The sequence below is a fragment of the Triturus cristatus genome, chromosome 4_1 (genome assembly GCF_964204655.1).
Source record: "Triturus cristatus chromosome 4_1, aTriCri1.1, whole genome shotgun sequence".
Classification (NCBI taxonomy): Eukaryota; Metazoa; Chordata; class Amphibia; order Caudata; family Salamandridae; genus Triturus; species Triturus cristatus.
Genome location: NC_140585.1, coordinates 635171012 through 635196045, shown reverse-complemented (window position 1 = coordinate 635196045; position 25034 = coordinate 635171012). Strand labels below are relative to the sequence as shown.

The 25034-nt window shown below is 48.5% G+C and overlaps 1 protein-coding gene across 1 annotated transcript in view; it reads left to right on the top strand.

The window, feature by feature from the left end:
- Positions 1-25034, top strand: part of LOC146855314 (opsin-VA-like) — a 249924-nt gene that overhangs the window by 46969 nt on the left and 177921 nt on the right. Inside the window, exon 2 of the mRNA XM_085650589.1 lies at positions 11178-11506. Coding sequence (XP_085506715.1) covers positions 11178-11506 — 329 coding nt within the window. The remainder of the gene's footprint in view (positions 1-11177; positions 11507-25034) is intronic.

The following is a 25034-nucleotide window of genomic DNA, read 5'->3' as shown; positions in this document are numbered from 1 at the left end:
GCAATCCGACGGAGTACACCGGTCATTTGGGTTTGCACCGCCACGAGCTCAGCCTGTCTATCCTCCATCCTTCCTTGGTGTTGCAGTTGACAGGCATGTTGCTGGGACTGCAGGGTCTTCATCTCCTGGAGGGTCCCCTTGATGTCATTGAGGGTGGACGCAATCTGGTCCATGCCCCTGGTGTCACGCCGGTATGTATCCAGGATGTTGCTGACCTGGGACACTACCGGGTCCTGAGCTGCCTGGTCAGGTTCGCGCCTCCGCCGTCCTCCACTCCCGCCACCCCTGCCCACGTGCACCTGGCCTGCCGTTGTGGGTGCATCGGGTCTCCGGGACCCCTGAGGGATGGCATCTGCGTTGCCGCCTGCCTCCTCCTGGGTGCCCGGAGGACCGTGTCCCTCCTGGGCAGACTGGCTGGGTGGTCGTGTGCGGGCAGGGCTCCTGGACGTCTCCTGGGATGTGGCAGGAATGGGGGTGGTGGTTGGCACAGTTGTACCTGACGCAGGTGCTGCAGGTGGTTGGACACCAGAGGGGCCAGGTTGGTCTGGGTCATCCACGGAGTGGTGAGAGTCATCGCTGGCGGTGGGGTCCTCATCCCGCGGAGCCTGGTCCTGTGAGACTTCCCCCCCAGTGTTGGGGGGTGTTCGTCGACGTTGACCTGTGTGTGAGAGAGACAATGTTAACAGTGTCACATGTGGCATCCATGTTGCATGCATTTCTGATTTGGCACTCTTCCTCTGGGTAGTTGGATCTGTCCTGCATTCCTCTCACAGTGCACTTGTGCATGGCTATGTCCCTTGGCCACAGCTGTCAGGGCTTTACGCATGTGTGAGACACAATCTTAGTTGATGCATCTATTTGGGTACACAGTCAGCAGTGTGGTGTGCGGGCGTAGCGAGCCATGCAGAGGCGCCTTACGTGTTGCACTGTACGTGGCCAAATGGTGTTTTGCCAAGGCAATTTGATGTTGCAGGTAGGGGACTGAAGCATTTGTGACAGGGTTCTTACCGACACAGTGGGTGGGTATACTGGGTGTGTGGTTAGGTCTGTGCCTGCAGCACGGACAGACTCGTGCACAGATTGACACATGGACCGGTCTTCATCTACGGAAGGGGGGGTTGAGGCACTGCCAGACCTGGTCTGCATGCACACAGTCCACCGGCTGACGAGTGGACATGGCCACACCACCCAAGGGTGATTTAGTCTCCCTGTGTCTCCCTTCCTCCCTCCCTCTGTCACCCTCCTCCCTCCCTCTGTCGGTCTCCCTCTGTCACCCTACTCCCTCCCTCTGTCTGTCTCCCTGTGTCCCCCTCTGTCTCCTTCCCTCTCATTCCCCCTCTCCCTCCCTCTCTTTGTCACTCTCTGTCACCTCAGGCCAGCTTCCTGGGCACACACAGTTAGCCGGTCTTTGAATGGCCATTGGCTTGTTCATGTGAGTTAGTCCCTGTTCTCCGGGCACCCATTGGGCAGTGTGTCTGAGTGTAGGCTGCTGCTGTGGCGGTGTGTGCTGAGACTCTATCAGAGCGATGCATCTTCATTGTCTGCTGTTATGTGCAAATTGTGCCTTCAGACCCATGTCATCCTGCATGGCAGCCACCATTTGCAGGCAAGACAGTACTGTGTGGGTACACACAGTTTGTATGGCTGTGCCCTGGGCCATATGGGCTGAGGGCATTGTTGTGTGCTTGTGAGTTGCTCAATGTTAGTTTTGATGCCCCCACTCCCAGCATCGACCACATCCTGTGTTGTGTTGGTGTTTTGTGTGGCCTGTGACTTGGCATGGCCCTGATTGATGCATGGGGCATGGAGGCGCTAGTGGCATGTGTGTGTTTGTGGAGTGTTGTTGTGTCCGGTGGTGGCTTGGGGGGGGTGGCATGCATGATTGATTGTGTATGGCATCCCCCCCATGTGAGGTGAGTTGTTTGTGTACTCACCAGGGTCTGGGAGTCCAGGCAGTCCGTGTGGTCCCTCCACCGCCAGCGTGGACATCACCTTCTCCTCCCAGGGATGGTATTGTACCGGTCTGGGGGGCGGCCCTCCTCCAGTGATGTTCCCCTGGTTGTGATTGTAAGTCATCTTCCTCTTGACCGTCCTCTGCAGATCGTACCACCTGGATTGGCACTCGTGCCTGGTCCTTCTGGTGGTCCCAACAGCATTCACAGAATCGACGATCCTCTGCCACATGGCCGTTTTTTCGGATATGCTGGTCTGTCTGACCAATGTCCCAAAGAGCTGTGGCTCGACTCTGAGGATTTCGTCGACAAGGATCTCCAGCTCCTCCTTTGTGAACTTTGGATTCTTGGTGGTGGACATGGCGTGGGGTGTGGGTGTGGATGGTTGTGGGGGTGTGGGTGTGGATGGTTGTGGGGGTGTGGGTGTGGATGGTTGTGGGTGTGTGGGTGTGGTAGTGGAGGTGTGTGTGTGAATGTGATGAGGGGGTGTTTGTGTAGGTGGTTGTGTGAAGGTATGCAAGTGTGAGGTTCAAGTATGGTGGTGTGGGTCGTCTGTGGGCTCTGGCAGCAGTGGGTCTGTTGCAAAGGCTCATGGTTTGTGTGTGTGGTCCATTTTTATTGGTCCATTTGTGGGTGTGGCTGTGTTTGAAATTTGTGTGGGTGTGTTATGAGGAGTGATTGAGTTTTGGGCCTCTGTTTGGCAGTTTGGCAGTTGCAGGTGAGTGTATGTGATGTTTGTGGGGTTGTTGGGCATGTTTGGTGGTGTGGGGAAACTCTACTTGACTCTCCTTGTGTAAATATGGTTTGTCCTGGTTCAGTACGTGTTTTTTTGGCGTCAGTACGGTCCGTACATGCACTGGTGGGGGTGCGGTCCATACATTCCCTGGTGGGGTGGGGGTTTGGTGCGTACATACACGGGTGGTGGTTAGGTGCGTACATACACGGCTGGGGGGGGTTCGGGGGCGTACATACACGGGTGGGGGTTCGGTGCGTACATACACGGGTGGGGGTTTGGTGCGTACATACACGGCGGGGGGGTGTTAGGTGCGTACATACACGGGTGGTGGTTCGGTGCGTACATACTCGGGTGGTGGTTCGGTGCGTACATACACTGCTGGGGTGGGGGTTGGGTGCGTACATACACGGCTGGGGGGGTTTGGTGCGTACATACACGGGTGGGGGTTCGGGGGCGTACATACACGGGTGGTGGTTCGGTGCGTACATACACGGCTGGGGGGGGGTGTTAGGTGCGTACATACACGGGTGGGGGTTCGGTGCGTACATACACGGCTGGGGGGGGTTGGGTGCGTACATACACGGGTGGGGGTTCGGGGGCGTACATACACGGGTGGTGGTTCGGTGCGTACATACACGGCTGGGGTGGGGGTTTGGTGCGTACATACACGGGTGGTGGTTCGGTGCGTACATACACGGCTGGGGGGGGGTTTGGTGCGTACATACACGGCTGGGGGGGGTTTGGTGCGTACATACACGGGTGGGGGTTCGGGGGCGTACATGCACGGGTGGGGGTTTGGTGCGTACATACACGGGTGGTGGTTCGGTGCGTACATACACGGCTGGGGTGGGGGTTTGGTGCGTACATACACGGGTGGTGGTTCGGTGCGTACATACACGGCTGGGGGGGGTTTGGTGCGTACATACACGGCTGGGGGGGGTTTGGTGCGTACATACACGGGTGGGGGTTGGGTGCGTACATACACGGCTGGGGGGGGTTTGGTGCGTACATACACGGGTGGGGGTTCGGGGGCGTACATACACGGGTGGTGGTTCGGTGCGTACATACACGGCTGGGGGGGTGTTAGGTGCGTACATACACGGGTGGGGGTTCGGTGCGTACATACACGGCTGGGGGGGGTTGGGTGCGTACATACACGGGTGGGGGTTCGGGGGCGTACATACACGGGTGGTGGTTCGGTGCGTACATACACGGCTGGGGTGGGGGTTTGGTGCGTACATACACGGGTGGTGGTTCGGTGCGTACATACACGGCTGGGGGGGGGTTTGGTGCGTACATACACGGCTGGGGGGGTTTGGTGCGTACATACACGGGTGGGGGTTCGGGGGCGGCCATGCACGGGTGGGGGTTTGGTGCGTACATACACGGGTGGTGGTTCGGTGCGTACATACACGGCTGGGGTGGGGGTTTGGTGCGTACATACACGGGTGGTGGTTCGGTGCGTACATACACGGCTGGGGGGGGGTTTGGTGCGTACATACACGGCTGGGGGGGGTTTGGTGCGTACATACACGGGTGGGGGTTGGGTGCGTACATACACGGCTGGGGGGGGTTTGGTGCGTACATACACGGGTGGGGGTTCGGGGGCGTACATACACGGGTGGTGGTTCGGTGCGTACATACACGGCTGGGGGGGGTGTTAGGTGCGTACATACACGGGTGGGGGTTCGGTGCATACATACACGGCTGGTGGGGTTGGGTGCGTACATACACGGGTGGGGGTTCGGGGGCGTACATACACGGGTGGTGGTTCGGTGCGTACATACACGGCTGGGGTGGGGGTTTGGTGCGTACATACACGGGTGGTGGTTCGGTGCGTACATACACGGCGGGGGGGGGGTTTGGTGCGTACATACACGGCTGGGGGGGGTTTGGTGCGTACATACACGGGTGGGGGCTCGGGGGCGTACATGCACGGGTGGGGGTTTGGTGCGTACATACACGGGTGGGGGTTTGGTGCGTACATACACGGCTGGGGGGGGGGGTTGGGTGCGTACATACACGGGTGGGGGTTCGGGGGCGTACATACATGGGTGGTGGTTCGGTGCGTACATACACGGCTAGGGTGGGGGTTTGGTGCGTACATACACGGGTGGTGGTTCGGTGCGTACATACACGGCTGGGGGGGGGGTTTGGTGCGTACATACACGGCTGGGGGGGGTTTGGTGCGTACATACACGGGTGGGGGTTCGGGGGCGTACATACACGGGTGGTGGTTCGGTGCGTACTTACACGGCTGGGGTGGGGGTTTGGTGCGTACATACACGGGTGGGGGTTTGGTGCGTACATACACGGCTGGGGGGGGGGTTTGGTGCGTACATACACGGCTGGGGGGGGTTTGGTGCGTACATACACGGGTGGGGGTTGGGTGCGTACATACACGGCTGGGGGGGGGTTTGGTGCGTACATACACGGGTGGGGGTTCGGGGGCGTACATACACGGGTGGTGGTTCGGTGCGTACATACACGGCTGGGGGGGGGTGTTAGGTGCGTACATACACGGGTGGGGGTTCGGTGCGTACATACACGGCTGGGGGGGGGTTGGGTGCGTACATACACGGGTGGGGGTTCGGGGGCGTACATACATGGGTGGTGGTTCGGTGCGTACATACACGGCTGGGGTGGGGGTTTGGTGCGTACATACACGGGTGGTGGTTCGGTGCGTACATACACGGCTGGGGGGGGGGTTGGTGCGTACATACACGGCTGGGGGGGTTTGGTGCGTACATACACGGGTGGGGGTTCGGGGGCGTACATACACGGGTGGTGGTTCGGTGCGTACTTACACGGCTGGGGTGGGGGTTTGGTGCGTACATACACGGGTGGGGGTTTGGTGCGTACATACACGGCTGGGGGGGGGTTGGGTGCGTACATACACGGGTGGGGGTTCGGGGGCGTACATACACGGGTGGTGGTTCGGTGCGTACATACACGGCTGGGGTGGGGGTTTGGTGCGTACATACACGGGTGGTGGTTCGGTGCGTACATACACGGCTGGGGGGGGGTTCGGGGGCGTACATACACGGGTGGGGGTTCGGTGCGTACATACACGGGTGGGGGTTCGGGGGCATACATGCACGGGTGGGGGTTTGGTGCGTACATACACGGGTGGGGGTTCGGGGGCGTACATGCACGGGTGGGGGTTTGGTGCGTACATACACGGGTGGTGGTTCGGTGCGTACATACTCGGGTGGGGGTTCGGGGCGTACATACACTGCTGGGGTGGGGGTTGGGTGCGTACATACACGGGTGGGGGTTCGGTCCGTACATACACGGGTGGGGGTTCGGGGCGTACATACTCTGCTGGGGTGGGGGTTCGGTGCGTACATACACGGGTGGTGGTTCGGGGCGTACATACACGGGTGGGGGTTCGGGGCGTACATGCACTGCTGGGGTGGGGGTTCGGTGCGTACATACGCGGGCGGGGGGGTGGTGGGGTGTTCGGCGCGTATGCGGGCACATGTCTCCATGGTTGCTATGGGAGTTCGGTTCGGACGGTGTTTTTTGCGTACGGTTGTGAAATGGGGAGGACGGGAGGGATCGTACTTGCGCAGTCGGACTTTATTTTTCCGCACGGTGGGTTTTTCGCCCGGGGACGTGTCGGTGACTTTTCCCGACCCGAGGACGTGTGGGGAAATCTTCCCAATGCGATTCGTATGGACTTTTTTCCGTTCGAATCGTACTTGGCAGTTTGTACGCTACTTTGACGATTCGGACGGAAAAAAATCCGGATACGAGTCGGACGGGGAATTTTTTTACCGGATCGGAATTGGCACCTAAGTGTTCCGCTTCTGCGACCTATCTAGCGGGAGTTGCCATGGTCTGGTTAGAACCGGGACTAAGAGCGGGCGGTGAACTCCACTACATGGGTGGTGTTTGCGGAGTTTTCCAACTCTGCACTCTGCTGGCATTGTGGAGTTCATGCAAAAAACACCATCCTCCGCCCACGGATCGGAGTTTGCCATCCACCAAGACACCAACCAATCCAATTAAAATGGGCTCCTCCTGCCCTGCCTCCATCTGTGTGCGTGCATAGGCAGTGGCACACGCAATCCTCATTGGGAGTCTTTGGGACTACATTTCCCACAGTGCCCTTTTTCCGTATCAAGGAAAGAGAAAATTAACTTCCTTACTTTCCTGAGCGCGCGATCAACCCAGTGCCCACGCTTCATCGGGGTTAATAATCCCGCCTGTCCCACTGTACTGTGGCGGGTGATGGCAGATGAGGGAAGGTGTGTCTCATGGCCCTGCAGCCTCATCGTTACCGCCGGGGTCTTCTGCTCACTCATAAATTATATAATCTGTCATGGTGCGAGATCGGGACTGGGGAGAATGGGTTGCTGCAGTGGTCGCCTATGAGAGGATGTATGCATGGTACATGCCCCTCCGTGTCCATACAAGCAGGAAGTCTGTGAAGGTCAGGGCACAGATGGATAGCAGAGGGGTGAGATTTACTATTCCCACTCCAGTCAGTATGACATTAGGGAAAGTGTTGGATTACGGAGGGGTAAAATGTACTATTCACACTCTAATCAATTGAACAGTAGGGAAAGTGTTTGGATTGCAGAGTGGTGAAATTTACTATTCCCACTCCAGTCAGTACAACAGTAGTGAAAGTGTTGGATGGCAGAGGGCTCAACTTTACTATTCCCACTACAATCAGTGCAACAGGAGGAAAAGTGCCGGATTGCAGAGGGGTAACATTTACTATTCCCACTCCAGTCAATACAACAGTAGGGAAGTGTTAGATAGCAGAGGGGTAATATGTACTAGTCTCACTGTAGCCAGTACAACAGGGGTGAAAGTGTTGGATTGCAGAGAAGTAAAATTTACTATCCCCTCTCCAGTCCGTGCAACGTTAAAAAGAAACAAAATATCTTGAACAAAACAGAGTTATTCATAAAAACAAAGTAAATAATAACAAAAATATATATGTTGTGAAAAAAAACAAATATATTTCATATTAAAAATGTTAAAAAAGAAAAACAGTGCAATGTTGAATACATATCACAAATACTTACAAATGTTTTTATACATAAAATACAGAAATACTTTTCATCTAAATAATTTCTTGATTAGTTATTCCTTAACCAAAAATGTATTACATAATTATAATTTAGTAACTTCCCACCCTATAACTCCACAAGACTCACAACCTGCATATAAAATGTAACTTTTAAAAACAAATGATTTACACTATTAGCATAAATATTCATCACCAAGCTAATTATGTTTAATTAAATATTAATTAGTAATTAATTACAGTTAATGTACTTCCCAGAATAAACCCACTAAAAACACACAACACACAGATGACATTTTGCAGATGATTATTTACACAATTAACATAATTATCAAATTAATAATTAACAATATTTTTTTTTAAATTGGTAATTAGTTTAAAGGAATTTATTCCTCACCCTTTACCTCGATATGCCCAACAACCCACACCAAAGAAATTTCAATTAAACAATTAACGTAATTATCAATTATTTAAATAATATTAGTTAACAACTAAATATCAATTAATTAAAAATAAATTATTTACTACCCTTTTCCCCTATAAACCCCACAACCCACTCTTTAAAAAAATTAAATTGGACAATTCACATAATTAGCAATTAATTATTGTCAATAAAAAACAAATTATAAATTAATTAAAAATAAATCACTTCCCACCCTTTTCCCAAATAACCCTACAACCCGTAGCTACAAAACGCACAATTGACATAATTAATTGTTAATTAATGTTAATTAACTAATTAGTCATTAATTAAAAATACATCACTTCCCACCCTTTACCCCATATCTCCACAACCCGCACCTTCAACACTTAATTATTTATTCATTAATGTTAATTAACTGAATATTAATTAAATAAAAATAAATTACTTATTCTTGACATTGATATTCTTACTGATGATATTTCCATGCAAAAAGAACAATTGATGGACAGAATGCAGAACAATGTCATACATTCAACCCAGTATAGAGATCTGGGCCTAAATCCATCGTTTTCTTTTCTCCTCTTGCAATTCCGGCTTGAACCCAGCCATATGCAAATCAGGCTTGACCCTGCACCAAATGGGAACAGTTCAGCCCGAACTGCCAGGCCAGGTCCTCCTTGGACTGGAAACACACATCCTAGGACTGATCTCGGGGTTTCACCCCTCATCAGCCAGGATAGCTTGACTCCAGTGGCATGGAGAGCACAGGACACACGTCTGGACATACCTGTCTCACTCAGGGTGACAAATGCAAAAAGAACAATTGATGGACAGAATGCAGAACAATGTCATACATTCACCCCAGTACAGAGATCTGGGCCTAAATCCATCGTTTTTTTGCTCCCCATGCCAATCCAGTTTGAAACCAGCCATATGCAAATCATTCTTGACCCTGCGCCCAATGGGAACAGTCCAGCCCAACTGCCAGGCTAGGTCCTCACTGGACTGGAAACAAGCATCTTAGGATCGGTTTTGGGGTTTCACCCCTAATCAGCCTGGATAGCTTGACTCAAGTGGCATGGAGAGCACAGGATCCACATCTAGGCATACCCGTCCCACTCGGGTGACAAATGCAAAAAGAACAATTGATGGACAGAATGCAGAAAAATGTAATACATTCACCCCAGTACAGAGATCAGGGCCTAAATCTATCGTTTTGTTTTTTTGCTCACCCTGCCATTCAAGTTTGAACTCAGCCATATGCAAATCAGTCTTGACCCTGTGCCTCATGGGAACAGTCCAGCCCGAACTGCAATGCCAGGTCCTCCTTGGACTGGAAACAAGCATTCTAGAACCGGTTTTGGGGATTTCACCCCTCTTCAGCCAGGATAGCTTGATTCCAGTGGCATGTAGAGCACTAGACGCACGTCTGGGGGTACCCATCCCGCTCGGGGTGAAAAATGTAAAAAGAGCAATGATGGACAGAATGCAGAACAATGTCATACATTTACCCCAGTAAATCTATTAAAGCCAGTATTCTGGCTGATGAGGGGGTGAAACCCCGAAACTGGATCTAGGATGCTTGTTTCCAGTCCAGGGAGGGCCTGGCTTGGCAGTTCGGGCTGGACTGTTCCCATAGGGCACAGGGTCAAGACTGATTTGCATATGGCCAGGTCTAAACTGGGGTGGCATGGTGAGCAAAAGAATGATGGATTTAACCCAGATCTTTTGACTGGGGTGAATGTGTTGATTTGTTCTGCATTCTGCCCATCAATTGTATGTCTTTTGCTTTCTTGACGATATTTCCATGCCTCGATATTTTAAACTCGATATTTCTGTAGGACGCTATTTTAAACTTTACATTTTTTCTGAATACCTTATAATTTATCCTGGGTCCGATCATCCGATCATTGACCTTAAATAGAAGTGTAAAATCAGTTTCAGATTATCTGGTAATTACTTGCTTCACTCATTTTCCCATTGATTAGCTAATATAGGCAGTGGGTTCTTCTTTAATCAAAGAACTCACTTATGGGATACCCTGCCATTTAGGCTTGAACTCTGGATCACTCTTAAAAAGGAGGGGCCCGTTTCACAAAAGTAATCTGAGACAAAATCCTAACTTTACGACTTTCGGTATTCACAAAGGGCATTTAGGAGTAGTGAAGTTAGGATTTTGTATCAGTTAAACTTAAGTTTTGGTCTTAAGTTTAACTTAAGACCAAAAATTAAGTTTAACTGAGACAAAATTCTAACTTCACTACTCCTAAATGCCCTTTATGAATACGGAAAGTCGTAAAGTCTTTACTGCTCCTAAATGCCCTTTGTGAATACCGAAAGTCGTAAAGTTAGGATTTTGTCTCAGATTACTTTTGTGAATTGGGCCTGACCTTGTTTCCCTAAATCTACCTGAATTCGATTTTTTAGTTGAAGGTAGTAGATGTCTACTAAGCCTTTTCTTAGATATGTATGCTATATAATTGTGAGTATCATCATGAAATGACCACGATGATTTATATGTATAGTTCAGTCTACAGATGGCCTATAAAAAGTGTCAAATTGTTTAATTTCATAGGCACAGGTTTAGATTAATTTCTCTCACTTTATTGATGGCAGGACTAGTTTTGCAATCAATTGCAAATTATAAGTAAAAATTATGGGGCTCCAGAATGGAAAGGTGGTAATTTCCTAAAACACTGGAAACATTTGGGGAAATCTGAAAGAAGGGTATATAAACACATTTTTAACAATTAATCTAAATTACAATTTTTGTAACTTAGATTATTATATAGCACCATATCTTGTATACAAAGGTGTGCATTGATCTAGGTAGAGCAAAATCTTTGATCCACAAAATATTCAAACATCACTACGTTTGTTTTTTAAAATAAATTATACATAACTGTATAAGTGGAATTCAATTTTAGTGTCATGCTACTCACTGACCTATAAAAACAACAGTTACATTGTTCACTAAAGACTGCATGTACAACCTCTTAGATTTCTCTTTTCACTTTACAGGCATAGTTTCCTTGTGGTCACTCACTATCTTGGCCTACGAACGATACAACGTGATATGCCAGCCCGGTGGAGCTCTGAAGCTGAGCCACAAGAGAGGTTTCTTGGGTTTGACATTCATCTGGCTTTTCTGCCTCATTTGGGCTGTGGCACCGCTCTTTGGGTGGAGCTCCTATGGACCAGAAGGAGTGAAAACATCATGTTCTGTCGCATGGGAGAAAAGATCATGGAGCAACTACAGCTATATAATTGCCTACTTCACAACATGTTTCATCATACCAATAACTATCATTGGATTTTCCTATTGCAATATCCTGAAGTCATTGTATAAGGTAGCTCTTTTTTTGTTATTTAATTTGTATATTATCTAAGTAACATGTTTGGTTTCTTTAAATTAATCCTAGCATGTGGAATGACTCATAATCTAGTAAATTAATTCACATGCCACTGCATGACATTTTAATGTAACATATAGCAATGCATGGAACTCTAAATTACATTGTCATTGATAGTAATTGGAACAATGTGCTAAATGCATGTAAGAGTTTGAACATAACATCAAAAACATTGTGATTGAACCAAATATGTTAAGGAAATTATTTTGGATCAGTATTTAGAGATGTAGCTTCTCAAGGGCATCCCATGTCTGTTTGCTTTCTGTGTGCAGATTGCCAGTATTTTAGGGCATGCACGATGCATTTTTTCTCCCATACAGAAGAGGGTATGCAGGCATTATATGCTATCCCACTCTGTCCCCTATACTCTTAGTCAAGGAATGTTCTAAAATGTACAACTACTGAACAAGATATAGCACAACCTAAAGGCAGATAAGTATCACAACAGAAGTCCCCCTTGACTACACGCCTCAATAGTGAATGTCTCCAGATGCAACAGCAATATCTGAAAGTCAAATCCTACTTTCACATTGGCAACTAAAGCCCCCGTCTCGGCCAAATGAACAAGGACTTCTGATCAAAGGTTGAATAGGTTACTAATCACGTTTCTGGGTTCAAGTAATGGTTTACTGAATAGAAAGATGGTGTGTTGGACAATGGACCTCTCTGAAGGGTAACCCCAACTCCTCTTTTTCTGTCCTTCTTTTTGTTGGATTTAGGACTCTGAGCCCTTTACCACTTCTGACCACTGCTAAAGTGCATGCATTGTCTTCCCTAAACATGGTAACATTGGTGTATAAACAATTGGCATATTTAATTCACTTATATGTCCCTTGTAAAGTGGTATACCTTATGCCCAGGGATGGTAAGTTAAATGATACTAGTTGGTCTGCAGCACTGATTGTGCCACTCCCACAAGTAGCCCTTTTAACATGGCTTAGGCCTCCCTCTACAGAGCCTGTGTGTACAGTTTTACAGAAGCTTTGACTTGACAAATAAAACCCCTTTCTAAGCCTGAAGCTCTCCTTTTATAACACATAAGTCACCCCTAAGGTAAGCCCTAAGTTTCTTAGAGGGCAAGGTGCTGTGTAAGTAAAAGAAAGGGCATGTACTTTTGAATTTTGCATGTCATGTTAGTGAAAACACCTAAGATTGTTTTTCACTACTGTGAGGCCTACTCCTATAATCGGTTAACATTGGGAATTCCTCAATACACTTTTGAGCTGTAATTCCCTATTAAAAAGGAGTAGCTGTGTCATGTTTTATATCTTTTAAATGGTAATGACAAATCATCTTTACTGTAAGTTGGATGTGACATTACTAGTTTAGAAATGCCACATTTAGAAAGTGGACATTTCTCTGCTCTTACATCCCTGTGTGCCTGCAGCATGTCTCCAATACACATGTGGGGTGGGGGACAGCTACTCTTTGTGCATTCCCTCTAGACAGTCACAACTACATGAAGGTTAGGTGTGTCTGGGTACTCATCTGGATTTTGATGGCTCTTCCTGAGCAGAGAGAAAAGGAGGGGTTGACACTTACACCTGAATGGGCATGGTCCTGTCCCCACACAAAGGGCTAATTGCCCTCTACAGCAAGTCTGGAGCCAGGTCTAGGAAGAAAGGGCTGCTGTGCACTTCAAATACCCTTCTTTGAAGTTACCCCCCACTTCAAACCGACGTTCAGAACCACACATCACTGCCACAGCAGTATGCGAGAGATCGATGCATCCCCTCGACTGCATGGAGAAACATGGCGCATTTGCTTTATGACCTCCTGTTTTGCTGGCTTGATTTTTGCTGGCTTTAGGATTCTGGGCACTTTAGTACTGCTGACCAGTGCTAAAGTCCAGGTGCTCTTTTCCTGAAGCATGGTAGCACTGGCATATCCACAATTGGCATATTTAATTTACTTATAAGTCCCTAATAAAGTGCACTACATGTGCCCAAGGTCTGTAACTTAAATGCTACTATTGGGCCTGCAGCACTAATTGTTCCACCCACTTAGGTCGCCCTGCCATTGCGGAGCCTGTAGATGCAGTTTTCAAATGCCATTTTGACTTGGCAAGTTAACCCTCTGGCCAGGTCCACACCTTTCTTTTTAATGCATATAAGTCACCCGTAAGTGAGGCCTCTCTTTGAAAAGTCTCCCACTTCAAAGGCACAATTGGGTACAAAGTACTGGTTCCCTGACACCACCAACTCAGTACACGTCTGGACCTGAGGACACTCTGCCAAGAAGAAGAACTGCTATGCTGCTGAAAGGACTGTCACTTTGCTGGATCTGCTGGGCTCCTGCTCTACTGTGCCTGCCCTGCTGCCTTTTGCCCTCCTTGCTTTGTGTTGAGAAGGACTAGACATGAATCCCTACATCCCCAGAACCAAATCCCTCCAAGAGCTTGCTGGCTTGTCTCCTGTTCTGAAATCTCAGTGATATCAAATACTTCCTTCAACCCTGCTACAGCTTCTGGACTCTGTCAACTGTGCCAATCCAGTCCTGGGCCCTCAGAGGTGGATTTTCTAGCTGCAAGGATCCATGTAGTGCCATCTGTACGCTGGTCGGAACCAATGCAGTTTCTTTGATGCCAAGCGCATCACTGATTTGAGGACACCAGAGTGCCGAAAGCGTGACTTGACGACAGTGCATTACCTTCATTGCCATGGGTTTTGTGGTGACGCATCACCAAACTGTGCAATTAGGAACCGACACATCACCTACAATACTTGAGATCTACGCTGACACATCATCTCTGACTGCTCCTCACACCTTGCTCCTCGACATAAACCCTTTCTCTATGAAGGTACTGTTTGAAGCGGACTCTGCGTGGCTCCTGTATCGACCCATGCTCTAGCATGGTCGGCTTGATTTTTTAGAATTGACCTGGTGCAGCACAACCAGATACCACTGGTTGGCGCTTTATGACTAAGCAGTACATTTCAAGATGTTCTTAAATATTTATAACTCCAGTTCCACTTAATGGATTTTTGTCATTTTGGTCTTCTTTTGTTTGTTACATTAAGCTCTATTGTTTATAACCTAGCATGGATTATTTTTGTGTGGTCTTGTTGTCTGTTTTACTGCATTAAATAGAGCACAAATACTTTACACATTGCCTCTTAAAATAAAAGTGTGACTGCTCTGTGCCAAGCTCCCAGGGGGTGAGAACAGGTTAATTTATGCTGCTATCTGACTTAATTTGCCTAGGATTGTGGTTCCTGCTTGGACCGGTTACATATCTCTACCAACCAGAAACCCAATTTCTAACATTGATTGATCAGCAATGAGGATAGGACTTGTGTTTGTGCAGTACCTTACAGTAATGTGGTGTACACTACCATACACATAAAAGACCAATTTGAGTCAATTGCTCCTGATTGGCAGGTTTTCTTTTTCTTTTGGTCTGCCACCTCTGAATGACATTTTTGATTGTTCAAATTCTCCCTGATTGACATTTTGCTTTTCCCTAAAATCATGTCTCTAACTGGAAGTTCTACATCTGCATCTGCACCTGAAAAATTGAGTTTAAACTGGTCAAACTCAAGGTGTTACACTGTGGCCCAGCTCAAGGATTTCTGCAAGAACTTTGGACTGCCTCTAAAGAGCACCACCAGGAAGGTGGAGCTGCAAAAGGCATTAATAGTCTGGTCTGAGGCCCGTGCTGCATTGTAAGAGTCCCAAGAGGAGGATGAGGATGAGGAGGAGGATTTGGATCCTTCCACAATTAGTGATTCCACCCCAGGCAGGGAGCAATCTTTTATATAGAGGCCTGTCCCCAGACGCACTGGAGGACAGGAGAGAGGGATTTAAAAATGGAGCAGGATAATCTCAAATTGGAGCAGGAAAGGGCATCAGAGGAGAAAAGGCAGGCAACGGAAAAAGAGTAAAAGAAAACAAGGTTGGCCATGGGGCAGCCAAAACTGGCCACGGAGAAGAGGCTTGCTCTAGAGTGGTTGGCTCATCAGAGGAGCCTAAAGGAACTAGACTTCAAGACTAAGTTAGTAGAGTCCAGTGGTGGCAGCAATGCTGCAGTGTCATCTGAGAGAAGGGTCCACATCCCCAAGGATTTGGCGTCTGACTTTGTTGTGGGAGACAACATAGACAGATGGTTTGAGATCTATAACATTGCTTTACAAATGCAAAAGGTCCTTGAGGAGGATTTGGGAGCTAGTCTCTGGAGGGACATTCCTAGTGATGGGAGGGACACCATGCAGGCCATAGAGGTGACAGAATGAGGTATCCATTCATGAAGGAAGCCCTAATTAGGAAGTTTGGTTTGACCCCAGAAAAGAACTGACAGAAGTCCAGGGATAATCAGAAATTTTTCCAAAAGGCCAAAAGGCCTGTGTGGATTGTGTAGATTCCTTTGGCAAGGCACTGGATGACTGGATGAAGGACAGCAATGTGAAAGATTACCAGGGGTTGTACAATTTGATTGCACAAGACATCTTGTTCAGTGTTTGTTTTGCAGACCTGCGCCAGTGCCTGGTAGATAGTAAGCTCACTGACCCCATGGAGCTTGCTAAGGAGGAGGACCGCTGCACCAGCACCAGGGTCTATAAGAAAGTATCTGGGGGGGATCACCCCAAGTGTAGGAAGGGTGCTCACCAGAAGAAGGAGAGTGGGACAAAAATAAAAGCAAGAAGTTCTCTAAAGGTCCACAAACTAATTGTGTGGGTCAGGGCTCCCATCCCTCTACTGAAAACAAGAAGAAGTGGTTTCCTGTCAGTACAGCTGCAGGGATGGCTCCGCTGAAGTGTTTTGAGTGTCAGCAGGAAGGGTACTTCAAGGGAGATGCCAGGGGTCCCAAGCGGGCACAGCCCCCCATTGTTGGGCAGTCACTGGGGTTGGCTAGTGTAGTGCTTGGTGAAGAGAAGATCCAGTTAGTTTGGGGACAGTGTAGAGGTTACCCTATTGTTCCTGGGTGACAAAGAGATGGTGCAGAGAACCCATATGCCTGACAATACTAGAAAGTACAATTAGTGGGTCACCATCATTGGGCAGAGGGTGGAGGCTCTAAGAGACACAGAAGGCAGCATGACAACCGTCAGGTGTCATATGGTGTCTTCAGAGCAGGTAGTCTCTAATACGTTCCAGCTAACATCTGTGAGAGCTACTCCCCAGTGGCTATGGTTCCCTTTGAGTGTATGTGGGGGGGTTCAGGTCTAGTTAAGGTAGCTGTGAGTCCATCCATGCCTGAGGATTGTCTGCTGGGTAATTACCTGGAGCATACCACCTGGAAGGTAGTAGAGCTCAGATCCGGGAGAAGGCTGAGGGGGACACCCCAGTACCTACAGGGGAGGAAGTGGCAGAATTGGGGAACCTGCCTGAGCTGACCAATTGGCAGCAGGATGGGGTCACACGACAGAGGAGTTCTGTGGGGTGCAGAAGGAATGCCCTTCTTATGAGGGTCTTTTGCAGCAGACAGAGACCCAGGCAGCTGGTGACACCTCTGGCAAGCACCTAATCTACTGGGAAAATGGTCTAGTGTATAGCGAGGCTAAAGTTCCTGAGCTTGGGGCAACATATGTGTTGGTGGTCCACCAGTGCTACTGGACCTCCCTACTGGGTCTGGCTCATGATGTGCCACTGACAGGTAATTCGCGGCAAGAGAAGACCTGTGACAGGTTGTCACCCACTTTTACTAGCCTCAAATCAGGAAGGGCTCAGGTGCATACTGTAGGTCCTGTCTTACCTGCCAGGAAAGTGGCAAGACAAGGGAGAAGTGCAAGGCCCCCTGCAACCTTTTCCTCTCATTTGCACCCTCTTTGAGAGGATGGGCATTGACATCATTGGGCCTCTGGACCCCAAGACATCCATGGGCAACAGATTAATTCTGGTCTTGGTGGACAATGCCACCTGTCTTGGTGGACCATGCTTTCCTGGTACCCGGAAGCTATCCCTCTGAGGACGGTAACTGCACCTGCTGTGGCCAGGGCAATGATGGGGATCTTTACCCGTGTGGGTTTCCCCAAGGAGGTGGTATCTGTCCAGGGTACCAACTGCATATTTTACCACATGAAGGCCCTGTGGATACAGTGTGGGGAACCAGTAAGTTCTCCTCTCCTTACCACCCCCAAACCAATGGGTTGGTTGAAAGGTTCAACTGCACCCTGAAAGGTATGATTATGGGTCTACATAAGGCATACATGGGAGGTCCTCCTGCCATGCCTTTTGTTTACATACAGGGAGGTACTACAAAGGGGGGGTGTTTGAGCCCCTTTGAGCTTCAATATGGCCACCTTGTGAAAGGGCCTGACAGTTTGGGAAAGGAGGGCTGAAAGCAAGCTCCCAGCCGGGCCGCACAGGATATAGTCAGCTACATGCTGGCCCTTCAAAACCAAACAGCCCACCATCAGAAGCTCGTCCAGTAGAATCTGGATCCTAGCCAGGAGGGCATGAAACGCTGGTATGACAAGAATGCCACTCTGGATAAGTTTCAGATTGGCATAAAATTGTGGGTAATGGAGCCCATAGAGCCTAGGGTTCTGCAAGACTCCTCGTCTGGGCCCTATGAGATAAAGGAGCGTAAGAGCAAAGTCACCTACCAGGTGAACCTCAAAACTCCAAGGAGGGTCCTGAATGTTAATTGCCTCAAGCCTCACTTTACTATGCCCTTGGTAACTTATGATGGGGTGGAAGAAGAGAGTGAATCTCTCTCCAATCTCCTATCTTTTTAGGAGCAGGATTGGTCAGTGGAGTATGTCAGCCTCTCCCCTACACTGGCCCTAGATCAACAGAGAGACGGCTGCCAAAAATAATATTTAAGATGAGGGCTAACATTAAGAAGGAAGTCTCCAAAATGTAAGGATTGGGGGTTATTAAGCTTTCAAACAGTCCTTGGTTCAGCCCAGTGGTCCCTGAGGCTCCCCTTCCAGGTGCCCCACTTGAACTTCGGTTCTGTGTGGACTACCGTGGGCTAAATGCAGTCACTAGGACTGATGCACACCCCATCCCCCAAGCTGACGAGCTCATAGATCAACTTGAAGCTGCCAAGTTACTCAGCAAGCTTGACCTAATGTCTGGGTGGTGGCATGTTGCCCTGACCGAGGGGGCAAAAGAGAGGTCTGCATTCTCCAGACCTGAAGGGCACTTCCAGTTCTAAGTCATTCCCTTAGGGTTAAAGAACGCCCTTGCTACCTTCCAGAGGTTGGTCAAGCAGGTCCTGGCTGGGTTGGAGAACTTCAGTGATGCCTACTTATAGGACATTGCGGTCATCAGCTCCACCTGGGAGGACCACTGGTGCCACCTCAAAGAAGTGCTTGAGGCACTGCAGAGAGTAGGCCTGACTATCAAGGGCAGTAATTGCCAGATAGGGCAGGGGCATGTGGTCTTCTTGGGTCACCAAGTGGGAGGTGTCAAGGTGCAGCCCCTCCAGGCCACGACTGAGACAATTCTGGCTTGGGAATCCCCGCAAGACCCTAGACCCAGACAAAGGTGAAAGCCTTTTTAGGCCTCAATAGGTACTACAGGTGGTTCGTCAAGCGGTATAGCACCATTGTTGCCCCCTTGACACAGCTGACTTCGAGGAAGCAACCTCATCAGGTCATATGGGCAGAGGCGTGCCAGAAAGCCTTAGATGCTCTGAAGGCACTCAAGGCCCCTGACTTCTCCCAGGAATTTATTGTCCAGACAGACGCCTTCAAGCATTGTGTAGGGGGTGTGCTCTCACAGCTAAATGAAGAGGGCCTGGATCCTGAAACTTTTATCAGCAGAGGGTTACTTTCCAGGGAGCAGAGGTGAAGCGCAATAGAAAAGGAAGCCTTTGCTGTGGTCTGGGCACTGAAGAAGCTAAGGCCATACCTGCTTGGTACTCTCTTCCGGGTTCAGACAGATCACAAGCCCCTCAGATGGTTAATGCAGATGAGGGTGAGCCCTCAGATGGTCCATATCCCTACAGGGAATTAACTTTACGGTGGGCCACCATCCTGGAACAGACCACACCAATGCTGATGGTCTTCCCAAGTTCTTCCACCTTATGAAGATCACTCCCAAGGGGTTGGGTACCTCTCCCCGCTTTCAGCTGGACAGAGCATTTGTTGTACCTGGCATCCTTGGTGTGGTTTCCCCTGACTTTTTTGCTTTATGGCCTCCTGTTTTCCTGACTTTGTCATTTATGGTCAGTATTGTATTTCTGTGGTTCATTGATTAATAGTCCTAAATCGCTGTGGACAAACCTAGTTGAAAAGCAATTGTTTCTTCCATGGCAGAACCTCTGTCTGTATACTGTCACAATTTTCCACGTTCTGCATGGCCTGGGACACCCCATTGATATTAACGTCTTTAGGACTCTGGGCACTTTAGCGCTGCTGACCAGTGTTAAAGTGCAGGTGCTCTTTCCCTAAAACATTGTAACATTGGTGTTTCCACAATTGGCATATTTAAATTACTTATAACTCCCTAGTAAAGTGTAGTTCATGTGCACAGGGCCTCTGAATTAAATGCTATTAGTGGGCCTGCAGCACTGATTCAACAGTGTAAAATAAGCCCTTGAGGTGCAGGGGAACCCTGAGCTCCAGGTGGCCCCCTCAGCAAACGTGTTAGGTGGTGGGCCAGGGAGAGGGGGCCCCCTCCCTGTGCTTTGCAAAGGGACCCGTCAAGTTTCGTTATGCCACTGCACTGATTGTGCCATGCACTTAAGTAACCCTTTAAACATGTCTCAGGCCTGCCATTGCAGAGCTTGTGGGTGCAGTTTTAAACTTTTTTTAAACAAGGAGGGACAAGGAGCCAAGTTTATGAGGTCCTGCTCGTAGGCACCAAGGAAAGTACTATATGAGGAATGAGCAGTTCCTGGGAATAACTGACTAGGAAGGGGGGAAGAACAGGTCTTTCTTCAAAATGCCCTCACACACCCCAAGGGATGTCATGCTTCATCATTTGGGCATTTGCCCCTCGTCAAGCCGGCGCTGCAATGCCTGACGGGCTCCCGAAACCGGGGCTCTTTATTGGGGATCTTTTGAAGAAGCCGTATGGGTGTGTGTAGGTGTGAGGGCTGGGTAGTGCACAAAAGTGTGGGGTGAGTAAAATAGGTATAGAGCTGTCCTACTTAATTCAAGGTGAGTGCACTGCCGTCTAGCACTAGTTGCTGAAAACGGTAGGGGGTATTACTAAGGAACTGGTAATGGGGTATAGAAAGACCCCACGTGACCTAGTCCCGGCTGACGGGGATAAGACCCGAGCACCAGAGCACCTTGGTTGCTCCGGTATAAAGGTAGACGAGCAACTTGCTGATGTCCTACCCTCGCTCTGGGCCCAGAAGGCAGTGCACTCACCTGACACTTTCACATTGGTCCTGACGAAGTGCCATTGACCCCTTCTGGGGCAGTTGGGGCACGAAACATGTTGACCACGTCCATCTTTGATTAGCCCTGATGGAACATCACTCCTCTATAGGGCTTCTACATATTTTTAAATTAGGCTGGAGCTACCTCAATAATTAAAACTTGAATTAAGTAGGACGGCTCTATACCTATTTTACTCACCCCACACTTTTGTGCACTACCTAGCCCTCACACCTACACGCACCCATACGGCTTCTTCAAAAGATCCCCGATAAAGAGCCCCGGTTTCGGGAGCCCGTCAGGCATTGCAGCGCCGGCTTGACGAGGGGCAAATGCCCAAATGATGAAGCATGACATCCCTTGGGGTGTGTGAGGGCATTTTGAAGAAAGACCTGTTCTTCCCCCCTTCCTAGTCAGTTATTCCCAGGAACTGCTCATTCATCATATAGTGCAGTTTTAAACTGCCATTTCAACCTGGCAAGTTAACCCTCTTAGGGAAAAACTAGATCAATCAAGTGTACTAGAACACAACACGCATTGCTGGTGCCCTAAGGCTTCAAAGTGAACAATGTAAATCTAAGTATTTCAAATAATCAAATGATACAGCATTGAAAAGAGATAGAAGCATTAATACTACATTAGTTAATGATTAGCTTGTAGGTTTGTCGTATTGTTACAATTGCTACTTCATAATTGAAGGCGAGGAAAATAAAGTACTCAAGTTGAAAAGGTGTTCATGGTTGTAACACATAACCCAGTGAGAAGCACCCTTCATCAGGGGTAAAATCAAGACAAAGATTCACTAATTGTACATATGGAAAAACATCCCAGGTTTAAAAATATACAACTATTAAATGAAGAAAGATTAGATTGCATGCAACAAAAATACTGAGGTAAACTGTGATTAAGGAACATGCTGAACATTACTATGACTTGTCAACCCATCGTGACCTAGTGAGCCACGATTGCAGATAGTAAAAAAAGACACATAGAGACTTCAAATGATGATAACAATCCATTACACACTCAAACAATCTCTGCAATGAGTGAAAGAAACTAAAGGAGTGAGTGTGAGAAGCAGGTCTCATCATGCATTAATCCTAGTACCCGTAATCCCGGAGTGCTGCCTAAAACGACCAATGTGAGCTATCCCGGAATAATGGTCAGTGCACTCGAGTGAGCTGTATGCAAGGCTGTAAATGTAAAGTGGATAGTAACTGACAGCAGTGATTATAGTCAATACCTGGAGTAAACCATGAGCAACATGAACCAATAAGATCAGGAAGAACGATGAACCCACTGCAAAGAGGAATAACAGAATCCCCTGCCAATACCAAAATTAACAATGTTATGAAATTAATGTTATGTTATGTCAGTTATTCTTGTAGAGCATTCAAATACTCAAAGGCGTCTTGGCGTTAGCTGAACTGCAGACAAAAGAACCAGAGAGTAAGTTAGTTCATGGAAGACAACCAAGTTTACGGAGATATCCTAAATGCCAAAAGGTTTGGCATAGCTTTGATAAAGAGAGGAAGGTCATTCCACACTTTAGTAGCATTAAGCACGAAGCCTCTGCCACCCCGAGTAGCACACATAGAACTGGGCACTACCACAAGTTTAGTGGATACCGATTGTAGAGATCTGGCAGGCACATACCAGGTGAAGTTCTTTAAAAAGTATGGAGTTTGGTCATGCAGAGCTTTGTATACAATACAAAGCGCTTTGAACTGCACCCTCTGCCTTGCAGGCAACCAGTGAAGCTTCCTAAGGGATGTGAAAATGAATTGGTACTTAGAGATTTTTAGGAGCACCCTGATGTACCATAAAAATAAACTATAGGACTATACCTACCAATAGTCCCAATACCATTACCAAATAATCAGTCAGTTGGCAGTGAAGAAGGTTCAATCGTTTATTAAACAAAATACTCTATAGAGGAGCTTTTCCGAACCTCACCCATCAGGTGCGCCGAGAAGACTGCTGGCTCGTATTCAAACATGAGGTTATATACTTTTTGGTTCAACACATACAATCACTGTAAAAGGAAAAATACCAGTTGGCCCTTGAACTCCAAGGAAGGACCATATATGGCACACATCAGATCAGTACGAAGGCTTGACTATCTATTACACAGGAGGTCAGAAAGGGTGACTCCCTTTCGTCTTGTGCCTGGGAGTGTAGGCACGGTGCCTCCAAGAATGCGCTTATCGCCCCCAAAGCCAGATGTGACCTTGAGTCTTAGAACAGTCTAATAAAACAGCCTACCTTCAGCTGCTACCAGTAACTCAGATGAACTGGAGCCTGACAGCTGCACGTGATCAACACGTGATCACGGACCGTGATCGAGCCTATGATCAGAAAATGGCGTCTGTATGGTTTTCGGCCTACTCTTTTAGCAATAGATATACAAGAAGGAAATAAACGAATTTCCTCCAAGCAAAAGAATATATATCAGATGGGGAGTATATGTATAGATGCATCATGCTAACATAATATAGGTCCGACACCCCTTATATACGGGAAATCTACTTTTTTATCCCTCAACCCATGCTACCACATATTGTAGAGTTTGAAGTTTGTTTAAAACGTGCTGATGGGCATTCAAATAGAGCCCATTACAGTACTCAATCGTCAAAAGCAACAACAAAGTGACTGCGGTTTTCTGGAGGTTAGCTGGAATAAACGGTAAAATCTTCTTAAGAAGATAGGAGATGGGCAAGGTAGGTGGTAGATTAAAGCGCCTTGAAAGGACTGATTATTAGACAATTCTGCACAGAAACACATTGCTTTGCAGAAAAAAGAAGGCACTGGGCTGCAGTGGACCTTCAAATCAGATTTAACAATAACTGCAATCCCTCCTCCCCTCTTACCTGAGCAATCATGTCTGAGAATAGCATAGCCATCAGGAATGGCAGGTAAATTATCAGAGCTGGCTGATAAATCAACCAATGTTTCACTGACAAAATCCAATGAGAGGTAGTGTTGTTCTAGCAATAGGTTGAATTCAACACTGTGTTTTATTAATGATCTGGCATTAACAAGCACGCAGGGCAAATTATTATTAAATTTAACCTGCTGGGCAGTATATTCTTTCTGATGGCAGTTAGTGTTAGTAGGGACTGGCTAAAGTTTGGATATAAGCAAGTCCATGTGCTCTTCGCAAGCCTGGCAAATTAAATTGCACTTGGGACTGAACAAAATGAGGTCACTCTGGCTGCAGTTTGAAAACTCACTTAAGGGATTGAGAGCTAGCAACGAGTTGCGCGTTTATATCACTCTGAAGCATTCTTCTGACCTAGAACTGGCAGGGGGGCTGGCCTCTGTTGCACCAGTGGCGCAGACCCATTGCATCTATTCAAATAACCCAGCATGAGGCAGGAGGAGTGTCTAAGGGCCTGGCTAGCTTCCACGGAACCTAGTGGATTTGGCAAGAATGAGTGGGCAGAGCAATGCATAAGATCGAATCTCTTTGCAGCGATCAGCAGCAAGGACACGCAATGCGTCTGTTCAATAGCTTGCCATGAGGCAGGGGTTGTGGCCAAGGGTGTGGCTTGCACACGCTATACTGTGGTGAAGCCTAGTGAAATTGTCAAGAACAATTAGGCATCTAAAACAGTGAAAACTAGGGTCCATCAACCACCGACTCCTACCTCAGGCTCCCCTGGGAAAAGGAGACTGTTGGCTGGTGTAACAGTTGGCGCACCAGCCTTTTCCCGCTGGTGCGCATTCCGCGACCCTGCCCCAGCGCTCACACCGGCTAGCGTGAGCGCGTCTAGATAAATAAGGAGAGCGGAGCTGCTGGGAGCAGTCTGTGCACTACCGCACACGAGAGTCGGCTCATTATTTCACCGCGGCGCGCACCTCAGCAATTAGCGCGCCTCGCAGCGGGAGGGCAGCCTCCTTCCCAGTAACACTGGCGATGAGCATCGGATGCCCTAGCGTGCTTTTAGTCCACAAAGCACGAGGAGTGTAGCTGGCAGCACCAGCACTGCTGCAACCATTAGGCCCATCCAGGCCTCTGCATGCTCACCACACGTGCCCCACCTGGCATGGCCCCAACCCTGTGGAAGCAGTTTCCTGGCAGCAGAGGCGAAATCCCTGGCTGCTCCCCGCCGCATTAGACCAGTGAGTCGCTGGTGCCACGTGCGAGTGAAGAGTGGAGCACACATGCCTCAAGGAGTGCCACA